We start from the raw sequence: 20,428 nt of genomic DNA on the forward strand, positions 1-20,428 counted from the left end.
TTTTATTTATTTATTTTACAGAGAGAGATCACAAGTAGGTAGAGAGGCAAGCAGAGAGAGCGGGCGGGGGGGGGCAGGCTCCCCGCTGAGCAGAGAGCCCGATGTGGGGCTCGATCCCAAGACCCTGGGATCATGGCCTGAGCCGAAGGCAGAGGCTTAACCCACTGAGCCACCCAGGTGCCCCTTCTTGGGGATTTTAATGCTGTTCTTTTTTTTCTCACTTTTCATGTTGCATACTCTTAAACTTACTGTTTTTTTCTTTTCTAACATAAGTGTTTAAAGCTTAAATGTGGGGCACCTGGAGCAGTTGGTTAAGCACCTGACTTTCGGTTTCAGCCCAGGTCATGACCTCAGGGCCCTAATCTCAGGATCTTGAGATCAAGCCTCATATCCCGCTCTGTGCTCAATGTGAAGGCTGCTTGAGATTCTCTCTCTCTCCCTTAGCCCCTCCCCCTGGCTTTCTCTCCAAAATAAATAAAGAAATCTTTTTTAAAAGATGAACTTTAGGGGCGTCTGGGTGGCTCAGTGGGTTAAGCCACTGCCTTCGGCTCAGGTCATGATCCTTGAGTCCTGGGATCGAGTCCTGCATCGGGCTCCCAGCTTCGCAGAGAGTCTGCTTCTCCGTCTTACCTTCTCCCTTCTCATGCTCTCTCTCTCAAGTAAATAAATAAAATCTTTAAAAAATAAAGTTTAGATGCATCACATATATATCGATATACAGTTTTTCATTATTGCTTAGTGCTTAATATTTTCTAATTCTGTGTTCTTCTACATTAGGTTTTGAGATTTCCAAATCTATGAAGTTTGTCTAACCATCTTTTTGTTTTTGATTTCTAACTTGTTTTGATTATGGTCAGAAAACATAGTACAGCCCAATTTATTCTAGAGGTCGTGGCACAAAGGGATATCCTTTTTCATTCTTTTCCATTTCATCTAGCTTGTCAGTTCTGAGTCCCTCTGCTGTCCAAGAAGTAATTTAGTGGAGTACTTTAACCTTTCAGAATACGAGGGGCATTACCGTTTGTTTTTACTAGATTCTGATTCTGACTTACTCCCCAAAGTAACTCAATCACCAAGCAAGCAAGGTGAGGGAACCTCCCTCCAGAACCTCCCCTGGAAGAAGGTACAGGCAGGGCTTAGGTCTCTGGGGCTGGCAAGAGCTGAAGTCGGTGTCAATGGGGAGGTTCTGCTCTCCCAGCCCAGCTCTCCTGCCTCAGCTTGTAGCCTCTTCAGGAAGTAGAGAAAGACCAGGACCCTGGCTCCTGGAGCATGCACAGACTGCACGGGATGTGAGACTCCCTTGACGCAGACCTCCACCTGCCCAACCTGCTCAATCTGCTTCCCTGTGGTCCTGGAAGGACAGCCTTATTGTTTTTTTAAAATTATAATTCATATAAACTCCTTTTTTTTTTTTAAGATTTTATTTATTTATTTGACAGAGAGAGACACAATGAGAGAGGGAACACAGGGGAAGTGCGAGAGGTAGAAGCAGGCTTCCCACTGAGCAGGGAGCCTGATGCAGGGCTTGATCCCAGGACGCTGGGATCATGACCTGAGCTGAAGGCAGACACCCAATGACTGAACCACCCAGGCGCCCCTAAACTTCCTTCTTTAAAAGCACACAATTCAGTGGTTTTTAGGACATACACAGAGCTGTACAACTATCACCACTGTCTGATTCCAGAACATTTTCATCAGCTCCAGAAGATTTTCTACCTGTTGTCACCCCCAGTCATCCTTCCAGCCCCGCGCAGCCCCTAATCTTTCTGTCTTTATGGATCAGATTATTTCAGACACTTTGTATTCAATGGAATCATATAACTCGTGACCTGTTGTTTCTGGCATCTTTCGCCTACTTAGCGTGTTTCCAAGGTTCATCCGTGTTTTCAAAGGATCAGTATTGCGTTCGTTTTTAAGGCTGATAATACTCTGTGGTACAAATACGCCATCTTCTGTTTCTCCATTCACCGTCTGTGGACATTTGGGTTGTTTCCACCTTGGGGCTACTATGAACAAGGCTGCTACTTGTATGTGAACATTCGTATACAGTCATACACAAATTTTTGTGTGGTCAGGTTTTCATTTCTCTTGGGCCAGTGGACTTGCTGGGTCATATGTATCTCTCTGTTTAGCCCTTTGAGAAGCGCCAGAGTGTTTTCCAAAGAGGCTGCACCATCTTGAGGGGTCCGATTTCTCCACACCCTCAACCACACTGTAGTCCCTCGGACTTCAGCCACATTCACAAGTGGGACCTGGCATCTCGTCGTGGTTTTGATCTGTGTTTCTTCAATGGCGAGGGATGAGCATCTTAGGGGCTTCTTGATCATTTGTGTATCTTCTTTGGAGAAATGTCCATTTAGATCCTTTGCTCGTTTTAAAGTTCTGGTATTTGTAAATTTTTTTTTTTAAAGATTTTTATTCATTTGACAGATCAGAAGTAGTCAGAGAGGCAGGCAGAGAGAGAGAGGAGGAAGCAGGCTCCCCGCTGAGCAGAGAGCCTGATGTGGGGTTTGATCCCAGGACCCCGAGACCATGACCCGAGCTGAAGGCAGAGGCTTTAACCCACTGAGCCACCCAGGCGCCCCTAAAGTTCTGGTATTTTTATTTTTATTGTTAAGCTGTAAGAGCTCTTTATAGATTCCTGATACTAGCCTGGTTCTTTTCAAATGGATAAGAAGAGATAACTATAGTTGCTCATAACCAAAAGAGAAGTGATTGCCTGACTTTTTATTCCTGAAACCTGTGAGGACGACACGTGAATCAGCCCCAGCCCAGTGGCTAGGAAAAGACGGCCACTCGTACGAGGGGACACCTGGCAGCCCAGGACACACTGTGCCAGTGTGTCCGCCATCAGTCCATAGGGGCAGAGACAACAGTGCTGTCCATGGGACCTAAACAGCCGTAGTAGTGATTACATTTTATTGAGTTGTTACAGGTCCTGGGCACCAGCTAATGACTTCACGTAGCTCATTTCTCCCCACAGAAGCCCTCTGAAGTTTGAAAGATGAAGAAAGTAATACTCAGAGATGTGAAGTAACTTCACAAGGTCACACAGCTTCTAAGCTTCAGAGCTTCAGTTCTAACCCTGGTCTTTAACTCTGAAGTCAGTGCTCTACCCATCCAGGTGTACTGCCTTCCAAACAGAACCCGAATGTCCCACCTCCAGCCCTTCAAGTTCACCTAATAGTGCCTAGTCACAAAAGGGGAGACAGAAGCTTGAGACTGGGTCAAGGCGGGATGGGGGGAGACAGGGACTTCACCTCTGGTCTCACCTCCGCTCTGGGCTGCTCTCCCCTCCTGCCAGTTCGCACAGTACGCTGAGATCGTCAACTTCACCCTCCCCGATGGCACTCAGAGAAGCGGGCAGGTGCTTGAGGTGTCTGGGACCAAGGCAATTGTTCAGGTAAGTGGTGTCAGGGCGATGTTGCCCGACTGAATAAATGAACGGACCTGCAAAGTGCCCAACTACCTTAATAGGCTCCAAAGGCAGGAAAGTCCTATTTTCCCAAGAGCGTCTTGCCCAGAGCTGGGCACAGAGGGAGCCTAGAATGGAAGGCCCCATTCTCCCCAGCAAGACCCTTATTAGAGTAACTAACCTCTTGTCCCATAGGTGTTTGAAGGAACCTCTGGCATCGATGCCCAGAAGACCACCTGTGAATTCACAGGGGACATCCTACGGACTCCCGTGTCAGAAGACATGCTGGGTGAGGATGGGGGCAGGGGAGATGGGGGGGTGCTCCTCTGTCCTCCCGGCCCAGCTTCCGTGACCGCACACTTAGCACACTTTGTTGTCCTTTCCTCTTTGTCTGTCTGCCTCCCTGTGAGCTCTTTGAGGTCAGAGGTGTGTCTTTTCTCTCTGATCCCCCAACTCTAGCTCAGGGCCAGTCATACAGATGTTCGTGAATGAGGAAGGCAGGTTCAGTCAACTAGGGGCACAGTAGGTAGACGTCTATTTGGGTTAGGCTGAAACAGAGCACAGACCCCCCACCCCCAGTTTTCTCCCAAGATCTGCCATACCTGGCCCTCTCCTCTTTCTAGCTCTAAAACCCTCCATTAGAGTAATTTCCTGGGCTAGCACCTCACCTGTAAAGATTTCCGGGAGAGGAGGGAAGATCCCCAAGGAAACAGTCACTGTAGCCAGCTCTCTGTGGGTAACTGAGGGCTGATGGGAGAGGGACATGAGGGGCCAGTGGGAGGCAGTGGTGGTGTGGAGGGTGAGCCGCAGTGACGGAGACCCAGGGCTGGCCCTGAGCATCCCCCAACTCCCTTCCCCACCCTCAGGTCGCGTCTTCAACGGCTCCGGCAAGCCCATTGACAAGGGGCCAATGGTCATGGCAGAGGACTTCCTGGATATCAATGGTGAGTCACCAGAGAGAGGCTCTGGACAGCTTTCGGGACCCAGTCCCCAATCACCTTCCTCACTCCCCGCCATCGCCTCTGCCACCTTGCCCTCGGAAGTTCTGCCCCAGACACAGGCCAGAGGCGATGGGCCAGGGCTCAACCGCAAGCTGGTTAGACTGCCAGGCAGATCAGGTGTGCATTGAGAATTGCAGAGGCCTCTCTGTCCCCAAATCTGCCAGAGAGCCTGAAATAGTGCCCTTTGTGTCCCATTCCTTTCAGTGCATCATCAGGTGCAAAGTTCCATGGGTGCCCCAAGACCCTCACTCTCCTGCCGTCCAGTGCCCTGTCCCTGCCCCTCAGAGGCCCCTGGGCTGGCTTGCAGAAGGAGACACAGCCCCAAGGCCATCCCGAGTCCTCCACTCCTGTCCGTTCTGAGGATGAGATGGAGGCACCACAGTGGTCTGCGGCTGGCCCCCAACCACTCAGCAAATCAGAGGCAGAGCCCAGAACACACATCTCCTCAGGGAGGAGCTCTCCAGGCCACCCTCCATTCCTTCGAAGGCACACATGACCCCTGCTTAGCCTTGGGGGCCTTGGCCTGAGTGCCCCCCTGCCTGCTGCTTCTAATAGGCCAGGTGGCACTGTCCAAGGGGACAGTGGGCCGTGGCTATTGAGATACAAACTAATTCAAGTGCAATACACTTGCATTTCAAAACCACCTTTCACATGCTCACTAGTCAGGTGTGACCAGGGCTACTGGACCTGGCAGTGTAGTTAGAACACATACTCAATATCACAGAAAATTCTGTTCAGTAGTGCTGCTCTGGAGTCTGGGGTAGTGTTGGGGGCTGGCAGGGATGGACTTGAACCCTCAAGCGTGGGTCCATGATCGCCTTCTCCCAGGCCAGCCCATCAACCCCCATGACCGCATCTACCCCGAGGAGATGATTCAGACGGGCATCTCTCCCATTGACGTCATGAACAGCATTGCCCGTGGTCAGAAGATCCCCATCTTCTCAGCAGCCGGGCTCCCCCACAATGAGGTGAGACCTGCGGGGTCCTGCAGATGTGACCAAGAGGAAGACACAGAGCAGAGGCCAGGACTGGTGGCCAGTGAGGAGGGTCTTCTGAGGCAAACAGGCAGGGACTAGCCATGCGGGGGTCATCACCGTCCAGACTGGTAGCTGTCCTCTGGCAGCTGATGGACTCAGGGCTGCAGAAGATCTCCTCAGGGGCCCCAAGGGGGTCTTCAAGCACCATGAGGAAGGCTATAGGACCTGGGGGAACCCTTTCATCTTTCTGGCCTTGGATCCCTCTCATCAAAGGCCTTTGCAGGAGGAAGGACTGGAAATTGCTCTAGCTGTCATCCTCCGTGATGGTCAGTGGGCTGGGATCCTGGCTTTGGCTCTGACACCCTTCCTTCCAATCCACCCCACCCCAGATTGCTGCCCAGATCTGCCGCCAGGCTGGGCTGGTGAAGAAGTCCAAGGCTGTGCTGGATTATCATGACGACAACTTTGCCATTGTCTTTGCGGCCATGGGGGTAAGAGAAGCAGGGCAGATTGGCAAGTTCTGGAAGCTGTGAGCAGGCAGTCTTGTCTTTTCAGACTCTGGCTCTGCCTGATACGATAAAGGAGGCATAATCCTTCTCCCTGAGAAGCTACTGGTGTCCAGGCCTATCTGGTGGGAGAAGCAAGAATATGACTGAAGGGCGTGGTTCACTGACGAGGACAGTGTGTCCGTCAGTGCATTCCAGAGGATGTGGCAGCTATCAGATGAGCCCAGGGTGGCCTAGAGAAGGAAGAAGCCAGGGAATTTGGGAAGACCGCTTCAGGGAGGGGATACCATGGGGCCCTCAGAGGGCCCAAGGAGGGGTTTAGCAGGGAAGCAGCTGGCTGAGTGAGGGGTTGGGATGGCACTGAGCAGAGCTCAACCTGAAGAAATCTGAACTTCTCTTTGGGGACCTGGGGAGAGCAAACCCAGCCCCTGCCTTTTCAAGTTCTAGGTCATTCCAAGGACTATTAGTCAATAGGCTTTACTGAGAAGAGATGGGAGGGGCCAAGGCCCCTGCCCTTAGGCTGCAGAGACAACCCCCAACTCCAACCATCCCTGCTGTGTGTCCAGGTGAACATGGAGACAGCCAGGTTCTTCAAGTCTGACTTCGAGCAGAACGGCTCCATGGGGAATGTCTGCCTCTTCCTGAACTTGGCCAACGACCCCACGTGAGCCATCCCCTGGTACCCAGACTGTCTGCAGGCAGCGGGCCCTATCCCCTCTCAACACCCGCAGTACCAGAGCTCAGGCGTATCCCAGAACCACAGCCATGGGCCAGAGCTGGGAAAACAACCCCTTGTTGTGCAGATGGGGAAAATGAGGCTCGGGAAGGGGTAGGGCTAGCCCAAGGACAGACAGAGGGAACCGGCTCACAGCCCCGCCTGCCACCTGCTGCCCATCTGTTCTTCCCATAATCTGCGTCCAGCCACTGTCCCGAGTCAGGCCTCCTTATCCTTGAGTCACTTCCACAAAGTCACCACTAAGGAGAGATTTCCTTAAACCACGTACTGACAAAAACTGCTGTGGTCTTTTAAAAATTGTCTTACTTGAGTAGAGTTGACATACAGTATTACATTAATTTCAGGTGTACGACATAGCGGTCCAGTTTCTCTGTGGCTTAATGCTGTGCTTGCCACAGGTGTACCTACTGTCAGTCCCCATACAGCACTATGACAATAGCATTGGCCCTGTTCCCTCCGCGGTGCCCTTCTCCGGAACTGGACGCCTGTGACTCCTGCTCCCCTTCACCCGTTCTGCCCATTTCCCCAGCCCTTCTCTCTGGCAACCCTCAGTTTATTCTCTGTATGTATAGGTCTGATTCTGCTTTTTTGTTGGTTTAGTCCTTTGGAAAACTGCTACTTTTAAAGTTTAGGAAATGTGAGTTTAAATCTGTGGGTCAGGTGAACGAAAAAAAAATTTTTGATAAAACCATCCTGGGTACTGATGGTGCTCCAAAAACGATTCTGGAGGCCAGGAGGACATCGCCAGAGAAAAGACCCATGGAACAGAGTTCGAGGACGGAGAGAGCCTGGAGGCAGAGGGTGGGAGTCAGGAGAGCTCAGAGTGCAAGGGGGCTACCAGGCGGACAGGGCAAGCCTATGGAATGTGCACACCAGGCATGCTCTAGAGTAGGGAGAGGAACCTTATGGAAAGAATCAACGGAGTGCCCCAGCTGAGCCAGTGCGGGGGTGGGGGATAGGAGGAGGAGGCTGGGGAAGACAGAGCGACAGCAGGAGCCCTGCCCCTGCCTCATTCTGAGAAGCCAGAGCCCCCTCACCTTCAGGCCCACAGGGACAGGGTGCTGTCATTCTCCATCAGCCCCCTGGCCCTGCCTGGCCCACTCCAACCCAACTCCCTGCCTGTTCCAGGCTCCCTACCCTTTCCTCCCTTGGACAGCAGGAGGGAGGAACGTTGGACGTGACGAACTGCCTGCCCCAGGAACCACAGCCCTGACATGGGGCTCATCCCACCGGCTCCCCTGATGCTGTGCACAGCTGACTGTCCACTAAGCACTTGGGGATAAATGGAGCACAGGCCTAGGCCTCTGGGCTCTCTGAACATGGGGTGTCCCTCCTCCAGGATCGAGCGGATCGTCACCCCACGCCTGGCACTGACCACTGCTGAGTTCCTTGCCTACCAGTGTGAGAAGCACGTGCTGGTCATCCTGACTGACATGAGTTCCTATGCAGAGGCCTTGCGGGAGGTGAGACAGCCTGGGAAGAGTGTCAGGGTCATGCCTGCCTCTCCCTGGTCCCTCTACCCCAAAACTCATCCATCCAAGCCTGCTGCCACTCACTTCGTTTCTCAGTCGCTGAACCTCCCACTCAGCCTCTTGCTCCCTCTCTTAACCCAGTGACACTGATGTTGCAGGTCTCAGCTGCCAGAGAGGAGGTGCCAGGGCGCCGAGGCTTCCCGGGGTACATGTATACAGACCTGGCCACCATCTATGAGCGGGCCGGCCGCGTGGAGGGCCGGGGGGGGTCCATCACTCAGATCCCTATCCTCACCATGCCCAACGACGGTGAGTCTCTTGGTTGCCCACTGCCCTCTACAGCCCCCTGCCCTCCCTTCTCACTGGGATGCTTAAAGGGCCCGTAGTTTTCTGTATAGATGTGCAGTAGCTCTATTTCTCCATCAAGGGATTCTCTGTCTTCTTCTTGCCTCCACATACCCCATCATTCCCATGAGAGAAACAGAGCCCAGGTGTCGCTGAGCTGGTGGAGACGTGCGCCCCGTCTACACTGACACCACTGCATTTCCTTGCAGATATCACCCATCCAATCCCAGACCTGACAGGCTTCATCACGGAGGGACAGATCTACGTGGACAGACAGCTTCATAACAGACAAGTATTGTCCCCTCCCTACGACTTATTGCTCTGCTCACACCCACGGAGACACTGATGGACAGATGTCACAGTACTTACAGAGCTTCAGTTCTCTGTCAATTAGGAGGGGGTGGGCAAGGCTACCTCCAAAGAGGAGAAGAAGAGACCACCCAGGAAGACTGTGTGGTCACAGACACAAGACAGGTCTGGCTAGAATCCAGACCACCTGCCTGTGGGAACCTTGAGAAAATTATCTCATCCTTCTGATGCTAGGTTTCCTCATCTATAAAAGAGAAATAATAGTACTGATTACTCAATGGAGTGCATTGCGGAGGATACAATCAGTTGGCATATAGAAAGCCTCCAGGAGATAGTAGATACTCAATAAATGCTGCTTCTCTTTGCTTTCCAGCGATTTGCTCAGTGAACAAAACAGTGGGTAACTGACACTGTGCTCTAGCCCCGCCCACAGGTGGACCCTGTGAATAATGTGCCAGCAGGTTACAAAATGTGCCTGTTCCATCTGAGGTTAAAGGCAGCCCCTGTGACTTTTCCCTCTTTGCTTAGTAGGTTCCTTCTTTACAGTTATTAACTATTAAGCTTCAACCTGGTTTTTATCCAAATAATAAAAGGTTTTAAAATAGTGACTTCCATTACCTAATGTCACATCCTGTCCCCCCTCCACCCTCCTGTCTAGGAGCACACCTTAGACACCTGCATGCCCAAGCTCTAGAACTGTGGGCGACAGAGGAGGGTGGCGTGACTGACCCCCTGTCTGTGGGACGAGTGAGCAGCAGTCTCTTGAGCGCCCCAGGGGGAGGAGAGACAAGTAGGGGTAGAAAGGAAAGGAAACTCTGGACCCTGCCTTCTGCCACTCCCTTCTTCTGCTTCCCCAGATCTACCCTCCCATCAATGTGCTCCCATCCCTGTCGCGGCTGATGAAGTCTGCCATCGGGGAGGGCATGACGAGAAAGGACCATGGAGATGTCTCCAACCAATTGGTAAGCATGAGAAAGCCCAGGGACTGGAGGGTAAGCTAGTTTCAGAAGCCAGAGGCTTGAGCCCTTCCTAGACCACGAGCTGTTCTCCAGCAAGATCCCTCCCCTTTTGGAGTCCCCACTCAGCCAAACTGGTGGCCAATGGGCTCCCGTGATAGGCCTGCGGTGACGGCTGGACCGTTCTCCTCTTCACCCAGTATGCTTGCTATGCCATCGGGAAGGACGTGCAAGCCATGAAGGCAGTGGTGGGGGAGGAGGCGCTCACTTCGGAGGACCTGCTCTATCTGGAATTCCTGCAGAAGTTCGAGAAGAACTTCATCAACCAGGGTGAGGCGCGCTCGGGGCGTGCCCTAACCCTAACCCCCTTACCCGGCCACATACACGCGCGCGCACGCCTAACCCTCCTGCTCCGACCCTAGGCCCCTACGAGAACCGCTCCGTGTTCGAGTCCTTGGATCTGGGCTGGAAGCTGTTGCGCATCTTCCCGAAGGAGATGCTGAAACGCATCCCGCAGAGCGTGCTCGAGGAGTTCTACTCCCGGGAGGGGGCGCCGCAAGACCCCGCTTCTGACACAGCGCTCTAGCCCCGCCCACACGCGGACCCCGGCGCTCCGTCCCCGGAGCCCCAGCTCTACGCCAGTTCTACACCCGCCTCAGTGTCTGCCAAGGTCCACCACACCTGAACCAACCGCTTGAGTGCCCACTGTCAGCCCCCCGCCGGCTCAGGGCGGGAGGCGGGCTCCCACGCTTCATCCCTCCCCCTGGATTCCCTGCACTGAGAAAGAACACAAGGTTGTTAAGCTTGGGATAATCACCTGGAGAACTTTACAGAATACCAAGGCCCAGGCTCCAAACCAGATCAGTTGATCTGAATCTAGAGGCATAAGTCCTCTGCATTGGTACTCCGCACCCCCACCCCAACCCCGGCCCCAGGTACAGCTGGAGTTGCAACCAGTAGTATAGACACTGCAAGATAACCCAGGTGTAGATAATGAGGGCGAACTTGAAGAGGTCCTGAGACACTCTAACCCTGACATATAGATACAGTTTTGTTGTCATTCTTAGGACCCTAATACCTCAGAAGCAACAGCCCACAGAATCCCCCAACTGCCAGGAAATCCTCAATGCTTTGTCCCTGCAAATCATTGTCACTTTATCTTAATTTGAAGCCAGGTGTTAATGCCCCCCTTGGGGCAGATGCCCAGTAGAATTTGCTAGTTTTTAAAATGCTCAGGAGGGCTGCTGACTCCTTCAGACTGCTGGGGTTGGGAGGTGAGTGGGTTCCCAGAGGAGGTTTTCCCTGAAATGAGGGAGAGCTGCTTTGGGTGAAGAATCTGCATAATTTTTGTCCCTCCCTGAGTCGCTGTGGTCTTGGGAGACCCTCCCCCCTCCTTAGATTTCTCTGGGGGGAAATACCAGGAATGATGGGGCCCAGAGGGGAGTAGGTAGTTAGAAGTGAGTGGTATGATCAGGGATACCTAGAGTTGACCCCTGGGTCCTCAATAAACCTCTGATAAGCTTGGGGTCATTCCCCCTGAGAAGACCCAACACTGAATCAAGCCACATGATTGCTTGGCTACCAATATACCATAAAAACTTAAAAGGCAAACTGAGGAAAACACTGACAACAAACACTACCATGTTAATAAGTTTTACAAATCCAATAAGAAACACTTTAAGACACTCACAGAACAATGCAAAGAAACAGATAATTCCCAGAAGAGAAAAACACTGATATTTGTTTAACTTTTTGGTAAGTCATCAAGGAGTCAAATTAGAACATTTCCACTACCAAATTATTAGCAAATGTTTATTTAAAATCACAGTATTCAGCACTGGTGATGAGGTTTTCAAGTAGTTCCTCTTTTAATAATAGAAAATTCTAGATGGCTGGCCTAGTCTCCCTGCTCCCCTGGCTTCCCTCCCTGTGAAGTAGGTAGTAGTAGTCGCATTTTGCTGATGCAGAATCTGAGACACAGAGGTCAAGTAACTCACCTGAAGTCCCATGGCCCATGTGCAGGGCACCTGCTTCACTGCAGGGAAAAGTGTAAATGAGCATAAAACTTTGCCGGTGGGTAGTTTGGAAACACTAACAGTTGAAAATGTTCATTCCCTTTCACCTAGTAATTCTGCTTCCAGGAAATCCATCCTAAGAACACAACCAAGATGAATCCTTTTTTCCTGCTGCACGTGTGAAATGATAGCACGGCCATTGTGACGCTGGGCTGCGGCGGCGTCATAATGTCGTTTAGTATATGGCATGACAGTGGATGCTAGTTCTTAATAATTAACGCTAAACGAAAAGTACAAACAAAAGGTCTGTACGATATGTATGTACACATTGTCACAGACCGTGATTTCTGTGGGTGATGGGACTGTGATTTTTAATTTCCTCATCGTCCTTTTTCTCTGTTTTGACAATCAGCACTTATTAATTTAGAATTAGAAACAACCCCCAAGTGTCTTCTGATTTATGTGTGTGGTCGATGCTGTTTCCACGACGAGTGGGCCCGGGCTCCCCGGGGAGCGGAGCGGGGCGGGTGAGCGGCGGCAGGATCTCCCGGAGGCGCAGGGCGGGCCCCTGGAGACGCGGGCAGCTGGTTCCTGGGCCCCAGCAGCCGCTCGGTCCGCGGAGGAGCCCGCCTGGCCGCAGCATGCATTCGAGCCTCGGCGGGCCGGCAGGGCGCGCCGAGGGTGGGGGAGCAGTCCCCGCGCCCAAGTGTCGCCATGCTGCCGGGGGAGAAAGTCTACAGGGTCAGCTGGAGTGGCCCGGAGTCCCAGTCGCCCAGGTGGGCCGGGGATGAGGGGGCCGGGCTGCGGGGACTCTTTGGAGGGGCAGGGTCCCCAGCGGGCGGAAGCCCTGGGGCGGCGCGAGGAGCCGGGCAAACGGGGCGGGGGTCCGGGTTCGCCTCCCGAGGGGTGCTCGACGATGGTGGCTTCCTCCTTGCGCGGCCGACCAGCGAGCCCCGGTCCGGTCTCGGTGCTCAGGGACAGAAGTGCCTCGGTGCTCAGAGACAGCCCTCACCCACAAGCACGCCCCTCCGCAGGGCCGCTGGCCCAGACCCAGACTCCCTTTTCTCGCTCACCAGCCCTCTCCCAACCCACACTAACCCTGACGAGGGGAACCAGAGTGCAGCTGGGAACTACTACGAGCTGTTCGCGGCCGCACTGGGCAACTTGGAATGGTTGCGCTTCTGTCTGAGTCGGGGCCGTGACAAAATTCCAGCAGATGACAAGGTAAGGCCTTGGAGCTTGGGGCAAGAAATGAAGTCCTCTGTACCACAGAAAGTTCCTCACATAGTGGTTCCCTGGCAAAGAGCTGCCTGTGGAGCACCCACAGATACCCTTTTCTGTGCAGTCACCTTCTGCCGGCAGAAATTGCTCTGTAGGTTAGGTTGTGACCTTGGGGCCTCAGTCCTGCTCAGCCTCCTCTTACCCTCCTCCTCTTACCCTCCTCCCGCTCCCACAGGGCTTCACCGCCATCCACTTTGCAGCCCAGAGTGGCAAGCTCAAGTGCCTGCAGGCCTTAGTAGAGGAGTACAAGTTTCCCGTGGACCTGCCCACCAAGAATGGCCAGACACCGCTGCACCTGGTCATCAAGGGGGACAACAAGAGCATGACCCTTTCCTGCATTCACTATCTACTTGAGCAAGGGGCGGCCCTCAACACGTGAGTCCAGCCTGTGTCCAGAAAGTGTCCTGGAGCCTGGGCAGATAGGAATCCCCTCTTCCCCCACCAGGTCGGCAGATCCACGCAGGCCAGGCTTCGAGGTGACAAGGATCTGGTCCCCCATAAAGCAGTCAGCGAGCCCTCACGGTGTGATAAGGAGATCAGGCTCTAGGAGGGGAAAGACCCAGTTCACATGTCAGCTTTGCCATCTGCTAGCAAACAGCAAGACCTGGGGGAGGTCACTTGGCCCTTAGCCTCAGTGCTCTGGCTCCCAAGCCTGTCAGCTTAGGGGAGTCCCACGTGGAGCTTCAGAAAGAGCAGTGCCTGTGTGTCAATCAAAGGCCAACATTGGTGTGGAGTGCTGTCTGGGCTTTGGAAGGCCTAAAATCCAGGGGTTTCTAATTGGCAGCATAGTTGGGGAACTATTTCCTGAGCGTCCTCAACTGCAATGTAGGAGGATGACATGAGACTGTTGTGGCTAACAGAGGAAATGCACGAAAGTGCCCGAACAGCCTATGGGAGACTGCGCTCACTCACATTTACAGAGCGCTGTGTGCTCAGTGCCATGCCCAAGTTGAATATAGCAGTGAAGACACGCAAATGGCCCCAGCCCTCACGCAGCTGGGGTACTAGTGCAGCAGCACAGTGAGGTAGCACACTAATAAGTAGTTAAGTAGTTAACTAGTGTAACTAGTAGTAGTTAAGTAGTGTAAGTAGTTACAAAGGAAATAAACAGGGTGATAAGCTGATGAGTGCGAGGGGTAGGGTAGAGAATCTATTTTGGAAAGGGAAGTCACATCTAAGGAAATAACATTTAAATTTTTTTTTAAAGATTTTATTTACTTATTTGACACAGATCACAAGTAGGCAGAGAGAGATGGGGGGAGAAGCAGCTCCCTGCTGAGAGAGAGCAGAGAGCCCAATGTAGGACTCGATCCCAGGACCCTGAGATCATGACCTGAGCCGAAGACAGAGGCTTAACCCACTGAGCCACCCAGGCACCCAGGAAATAACATTTAAATAGCAACCTGAAAACTGAGAGCAAGCCAGCCATGCGAAGAGCCAGGGAAAAGTGTCCCAGGTAGAGGGAAAATCATGTACAAAGATCACATGCTGGGAAAGAGTGGGGCAAGGTCAGAAGATGAGGGTGAGGAGGAAGCAGGGCCTAGGTCATGCAGGCCTCGTGTGCCATGGCCAGACGGGGGAGGGGGCAGGAGGGCTGGCTGACTTGAGAGCCAGTAAGGTTAGTAGCCTCAGCTCCAGCCAACCCAGCTCCCCTTCCAGGCGATCTTAACTCTTTTTATATCCATATAATCAAGCTCCCACCATTCATTTAGTCCATACCCTCCTTCTACGGTTGAGGAAATTGAAGCTCAGGGAAGAAGGGACATGTCAGAGTCACCCAGTAGGCTAGTGGCAGAGCAGGCCCAGAAGCTGGCCTGCCCACCTCTCTAATGGGCAGATGGCCTTTGTCCTTCCTTTCTGCCCTCTTCCTGGTCGGTGGGGCCGTCTACAGGCAGACATGCAGTGGCTGCACACCCCTCCACCTGGCAGCCTGCAAGGGCCTGCTAAGCTGTGTGAAGGTGCTGGTGCAGAATGGTGCCAATGTCCATGCCCGGGACGCCCTGGGCTGCAAGCCCATCGACTACTGCAAAATATGGAACCACCGCGACTGTGCCCGGTGAGGGTGTGGGAAGCACCCTTGGCCTGCTGCCCCTTCCCTCCTTCCCAGCCCTTTCCCTGGAGCCCTCACCTAAGGCTGAGCCTTTACCAGGCGGGGTTGGGCTGGGAGCTAAGTCTGCAGCGGAGACCACTGCCCAGGTTATTATTCCCAGGGCTGTCCAGAGGGCCTCACCCCTTTGGGTTTAGCACTGCCCTGCCTTGCCCAGAGGCCTTGGGTCTTCTGCAGGGGGTGGTGATCACACTGTCAGACACCTTCCTCTCTCACCTAGAAGGAGAGAAGTTAATCAGACGGGCCTTGGGCATGGGGAAGGCTCCTCTGGTGGCTCCTCCCACCCTCATCCAGACCCTGAGCATTGGCCCGTGTTCCCAGCCCGGGGTGAATCTCAGTCCCTGGGGGATAATAATGTACCCTGCCCTCCCAACCTTGGCATCAGGTATTTGAAGGATGCCATGTGGAAACGGGACAAGAAGGACTTTGCTCGTGAGATGGAGAAACTGAAGAGGCTCAAAGACCAGCTGGCCTTCATGGAACAGGACTACCTGATTGAGTATCAGGTAAGGGGGGAAGGTGGGCAGGGGCGCCGGGCAGCCACTGCCACCCAAGCAGGCGAGCACAGGAGGCCTGACTCACGTGCCGTTAGAAGAGTGGCTGATAGCAGTCCTGTCCAGGAAAAGCCTCCCTCTCCTCATCCTCTGAAATTCCACCCTCAAAAGCCACTCCTCTAGGTCAAAATTCTTATTTTGTGTTAGAGAGCAAATACAGGTTAAATTAGCAAGAACTACACCCCTCCTAGTGCATTGCCTCCTGGATTAGAGGGAAATCTCTAGCGAGATGCATGCCCTGCCTACACTGGGATTCACACTGGTTAAAAAGATCCACCCTGAGGTGCCCGAGAGGCTCAGTCAAACATCTGCCTTTGGCGCAGGTCATGATTCCAGAGTCCCAGGATCAAGCCCCGTATTGGGCTCACTGCTCAGTGGAAAGTTTGCTTCTCCCTCTGCCCCTCACCCTGCTTGTGCTCTCTCTAATAAATAAATAAATACATAATCTAAAAAAAATAAAAAAGATCCATCCTTTGGGGCATGTGGCTCACTCAGTGGGTGGAGCATGTGACTCCTGATCTAGGGGTTCAGAGTTCAAGCCCCAAGTTGGGTATAGTGATTACTCAAAATAGTCTTTAATATTATTTATTTATTTATTTATTTGACAGAGAGAGATCACAAGTACACAGAGAGGCAGGCAGAGAGAGAGAGGGAAGCAGGCTTTCCGCTGAGCAGAGAGCCCAATGCGGGACTCGATCCCAGGACCCTGAGACCATGACCTGAGCCGAAGGCAGCAGCTTAACCCACTGAGCCACCCAGGCGCCCTTAAAATAGTCTTTAAAAAAAACAAATCCATCCCTTCCAACAGACACTGAGCACCTCCTCTTGGCTAGACACCTGCTGGCCCCTGAGGCTACAAGGACAAATGAGATGTGGTCCCTTCACTTAAGGAGCTTAGGGTCTAGAATGGGAGGTGGGTTATATTCCCACAGAGGAAGAAGGGTCCAGGAGGATGCCAGAGAGATTAATGCTTAGAAGGATCTTTAAGGGTGGGCAGCAGTTGGCCATATGAAGGGAAGGGCTGACGAGGCAGAAGGAACAGACAGCCCTGTGGAGAGGCACAGAGGTAGAGAGCGTGGTATATGCTGAGAAGTACAAAGTCAATACAGCTAGGGGAACAGCTGTGAGCTGGAGATTGACAAGCTAGAAATTTGGAAGGGGCTCAGATATATGACAAGCCCTTGGCTGGCGAAGAATGGGGGAGTAGCTAAAGGATTTCAAGGAGGTATAATGACATAGGATGCAAGAGCCAGAAAACCCAGAGAGAAGATGCTGGGAATCCTAAGTGGATCCAGAAGTGGGGAGGGCTTCAGGGCTGGCAAAATCCAGTACTCAGCTTGGTTCCCGGTGCATGTCTGTCCAGTTTTCTCAGCCCTGCTCTCTTTTGTCAGTGTTGCCCCGTCCTCATAGCCCCATGGGTCCAGAGGAGGCAAAGCTCATCTGTTCCCATGGCTCTTAACTTTCCCAGAAGCTCCTTACAGATCTCCCCTATCTCTTTGTGGCCTCAGTTGGATCCTGTGTCTATTCTGTTCCAACACCTGGAGCTAAAGGAAAGCCAAGTACTGACTGACCTGGGTCTGGGGCAAGGCTGATGCAATTATGATGATTGGCTTAGTCTAAGCAGAGCCTACCTCCAGGGCAGCTGCTGCGTCAATCCCCAAACCACCTGGTGGCTTAGCGACAGTCTGGGGGGGGGCGGTGAGATACTAAAACAAGGGCGTGGACAAGGGGCTGTTCTGTGACCAGCTGAAAGTTCACTTCTAGTGGAGGCAAAAAGAAAGAGGTAGACAGAGCCATGAGCATCCGGCCCGAAGAGCCAGCCAACTATATCCCCCAATATACAAGGTCCACCACTTCCCGAAGCCTATCCAGACTGGCTCCCCCCCAGTTCCAGGCCTTCCAAAGCTTTCTGCTTTCTTCCAGGGTCGAGGATGTGCCTTTCCTCCCCCATCAAACCAGAGACTCTCTCAGGGCAAGCCATATGTCCACTATCAGACGGGGGACTTTGGAGGTGGAGGCTTGTCTCCCCCATGAGACTTGAGGTTTTCCATAGGGCAGGGACTGGAGACCTCACTTAGGGCAGAGGCCCTGTCAAACTTGCCCCATCAGCCCAAGGGCTCCCTTCCGGCAGTAGTTCTCTCCCTGTCAGAACAAGGGCAGAACAAAGGCCCATGAGGCAGGAAGTCTCTCTCCTCAGACTTAGGCCTCCTGGGGTGTGGCTGTTTCTGGCCAGTGACACTTGAGGTTTCCAAGGGCTACAGCCACAAGAGCCCCTTCTATGGGAGCAGGGAGGAGGGGCAGCCCTCCATGACTGTCTCTGTCTCTTACCCTCTGATGTTGCAGAAAGAGCACCAAATTCTGAGAGAAGCCGATTGGAAGAAGTGGCTCTATCCCAAGCAGCTGCTCCGAGGCCAGTCCCAGACTCGCAATACCAAGCAAGCACCTTATGCTCCCCAGCCAGCGATCACTGTCTCCAGGACTCCCAAGCGCCAGGGGCACCAGAAGAGCTTCTACCCCTCCCCGGAGGCACGCCTGTGGCAGACCTCAGTGCCCAAGCTGCAACCTTCGGGGATACCCACCCCCACCTACATGCAGCCCATGGTCAGGCGGCCCAAGTCATGGAATGTTAGCAACAACCCTGCCAGATCGCCCACCACCCAGATTGGCTTCCCACAGGGCATCCGCCTGGGTGTACATCCAGACCCCAGCCCGGAGCATGACTTCAGCAGCTTCCTCGAGGTGAGGTCTGACCGGTACGGTGGTGTACAGCTGCGCACGGTGGCTGGCAGCCGGGTAGCACCTGTGCCCCAGTTGCCTTTCGAGGTGGTAGTCCAAGAGCTGCATCCTTCAGTGCGGCCACACAGGTTGAAAGTGCCCCAGGGCTTCTGCCCTGTCAGCATGAGCACTGTGCCCCAGAAGCGGCACTTTAGTGACAACTTTTGGACCGATACTCTGGCCATGAACCTGCGTGAGACCTTTGATGAAGCCTTCCTGGCCACTGTGCAAGCCCATCAAGGGCTCCCCACTCTGCCCTCCCTCAAGAGCCTCCCATAAACTTATTTTGGTAGAGTCTCAACCTGAGGCAGCCCAGTGAGGGCTGAGGTGTGGTGATTCACGATGGGTTCGGAAGGGAGAGGAGTACCCACAGGCTTCCCACTTCCCGCTCCCAAGCTTAAAGATCGGAGCCCCTTCTCTTTCAACAAAAGCCTAGATCCCAGGTCTCCCTTCTCCACGAAGAAGTTTCTTGGATTCCCCAGGAGGATGAAGCTAGGGCAGAGGGCTCAGAGTGGGCATCAATCTCTATCCTGGGCACTTGCGTTGTAAAAGTTGACACTTTGGTGTCCCCATTATCTCTCCTCCCCACCAGGAGCAAGGCCTTGAGGATAGGGGAACCACTAGAAAAGTCTGCCTCTTGTTCAGATGAAGTCCTTCAAGGTTTCTGTAGTTCAGGGAGGCATAAGCAGCATACGTTCATTGGGGGAAGGAAGGGAGGACCTGTGGCTTCAGTTTCGGCTATACAAGCACTTGTACTTCTTCCAGGAAGCTGTCCTGGGTCCCCTGTTATGCCCTGGACGCATCACTACAAATCGTTCATTAAACAAACATTTATTGAGTGCTTTCTATGTACCCGGCACCAAGCCAGGCACTGTTGATACAAAAACTGAAGGGCAGTCCCTGCCCTCAAGGAGCTTACAGTCTAGTGGGGAGATAGACCAGTAAGCAGGCAAGTAAGCCTAGAGTGATCCGTGTGGTGTCCTGAAGGGAGAGGGGACAAAGCTTAGAGTAAGGGAGATCTAAGTTGAGAACTGACTGAGAAGGTACCCAGGTGAGCAGAAAGGGGAATCAAAGTGGCATCTCTGAATACAGGAGGTGGGGACACAGGGCGCAAGGTGGCAAGTGATGAGGCCAGAGAGGTGAGTAGGAACCAGACATCACAAGTCTCACAAGCCATGCTAAGGGGTCTGGACTTTAACCTGAGGGCAACAGGGAGCCATGGAAGGTTGTAGGCCAGGAAGTGAGTTGATCATTTTAGATAACTCTGGCTGTGGGACAGAAAAGGAGGCTGTCACAATAATCAGGGTGTAAGCTGATGACCGTGGGTGCAGCTCGAGTCAAGAGATGTGGGGAAGGTAAACTTAACAGTTTTTAGAGATCAGATGGCAGGAGGAGGGGCAGAAAGAGAAAGCAGGGCTAGAAAGCAGGTTTCTGGTCTGGCTCCCGAGCAGTCTTGGGGCCATGGCAGGTACCCAAAAGAGGCAGGTTTGCAGAGGACAGGAACAAGTGCCCTCTGGGCCATGAGAGTTGTCTGTGCACCCAAAGGCAGCAGAACAATGGTTCCGAAGATCAGGAGGGATGCTGGGGCCGGAGGTCAACTCGCAGTTCCTCGGCAAAGAGTCCTTGAAGCCATCAGCATGGATGGGCTCCTCTAGGGAGCCCAAAACAGAACCCTGAGAAACCCCATGGTGCATGGGGCAAATGGAGAAGCCTGCACAGGAAACTAAAATGAAGAGCAGAGGTAGGAGGAAGACCAGCCACAGGAGTGCCAGGGAAGTGCAGTTCAAGAAGCCGGGGGTGACGGGCCCTGTCAGGTGCTGCAGCAATCCAGTATAAAGTATGAAAGGGTCCGCTGGGTTTAGCACGAGAAGGCCACTGGCAACCCCTGGGAGAGAAGCCCTACTGTTGGGGTGAGGAACAAAGGACACGGCAAGGGAGAGCAGAGCCGGCTGCTGACCCAGCAGTGAGGATGATACTGG

At 53.1% G+C, this 20,428-nt stretch overlaps 2 protein-coding genes across 3 annotated transcripts in view; both read left to right on the forward strand.

The window, feature by feature from the left end:
- Window positions 1–12,172, forward strand: part of ATP6V1B1 (ATPase H+ transporting V1 subunit B1) — a 29,323-nt gene extending 17,151 nt beyond the window's left edge. Inside the window, exons 3-14 of the mRNA XM_059187995.1 lie at window positions 3,305–3,403; window positions 3,611–3,704; window positions 4,282–4,359; window positions 5,245–5,384; window positions 5,783–5,884; window positions 6,466–6,563; window positions 7,975–8,098; window positions 8,266–8,416; window positions 8,662–8,744; window positions 9,619–9,723; window positions 9,918–10,047; window positions 10,140–12,172. Coding sequence (XP_059043978.1) covers window positions 3,305–3,403; window positions 3,611–3,704; window positions 4,282–4,359; window positions 5,245–5,384; window positions 5,783–5,884; window positions 6,466–6,563; window positions 7,975–8,098; window positions 8,266–8,416; window positions 8,662–8,744; window positions 9,619–9,723; window positions 9,918–10,047; window positions 10,140–10,303 — 1,368 coding nt within the window. The 3' untranslated portion in view covers window positions 10,304–12,172. The remainder of the gene's footprint in view (window positions 1–3,304; window positions 3,404–3,610; window positions 3,705–4,281; window positions 4,360–5,244; window positions 5,385–5,782; window positions 5,885–6,465; window positions 6,564–7,974; window positions 8,099–8,265; window positions 8,417–8,661; window positions 8,745–9,618; window positions 9,724–9,917; window positions 10,048–10,139) is intronic.
- Window positions 12,173–12,304: 132 nt separating this feature from the next.
- ANKRD53 (ankyrin repeat domain 53) lies at window positions 12,305–19,290 on the forward strand. Of its 2 annotated transcripts, XM_059187994.1 has the most exons (6): window positions 12,305–12,508; window positions 12,809–12,956; window positions 13,189–13,388; window positions 14,905–15,069; window positions 15,506–15,626; window positions 18,018–19,290. In XM_059187994.1, the coding sequence occupies exons 1-6, from the start codon at window positions 12,447–12,449 to the stop codon at window positions 18,726–18,728; spliced, it is 1,407 nt and encodes a 468-aa protein (XP_059043977.1). In that variant the 5' UTR covers window positions 12,305–12,446; the 3' UTR covers window positions 18,729–19,290. The 2 variants fall into 2 exon arrangements, with proteins under 2 accessions (XP_059043977.1, XP_059043976.1); XM_059187993.1 differs by having other exon boundaries at window positions 12,305–12,956.
- The last annotated feature ends 1,138 nt before the right edge of the window (window positions 19,291–20,428 follow it).

This window comes from Mustela lutreola, chromosome 9 (genome assembly GCF_030435805.1).
Source record: "Mustela lutreola isolate mMusLut2 chromosome 9, mMusLut2.pri, whole genome shotgun sequence".
Lineage (NCBI taxonomy): Eukaryota > Metazoa > Chordata > Mammalia > Carnivora > Mustelidae > Mustela > Mustela lutreola.

Coding starts and splice junctions, on each gene's coding strand:
- ANKRD53 (XM_059187993.1), top strand. CDS start 12,447: ATGCTGCCGGGGGAGAAAGTCTACAGGGTCAGCTGGAGTGGCCCGGAG. Junction 13,389..14,904: donor CAAGGGGCGGCCCTCAACAC/GTGAGTCCAGCC, acceptor GGCCGTCTACAG/GCAGACATGCAGTGGCTGCA. Junction 15,627..18,017: donor ACTACCTGATTGAGTATCAG/GTAAGGGGGGAA, acceptor CTGATGTTGCAG/AAAGAGCACCAAATTCTGAG.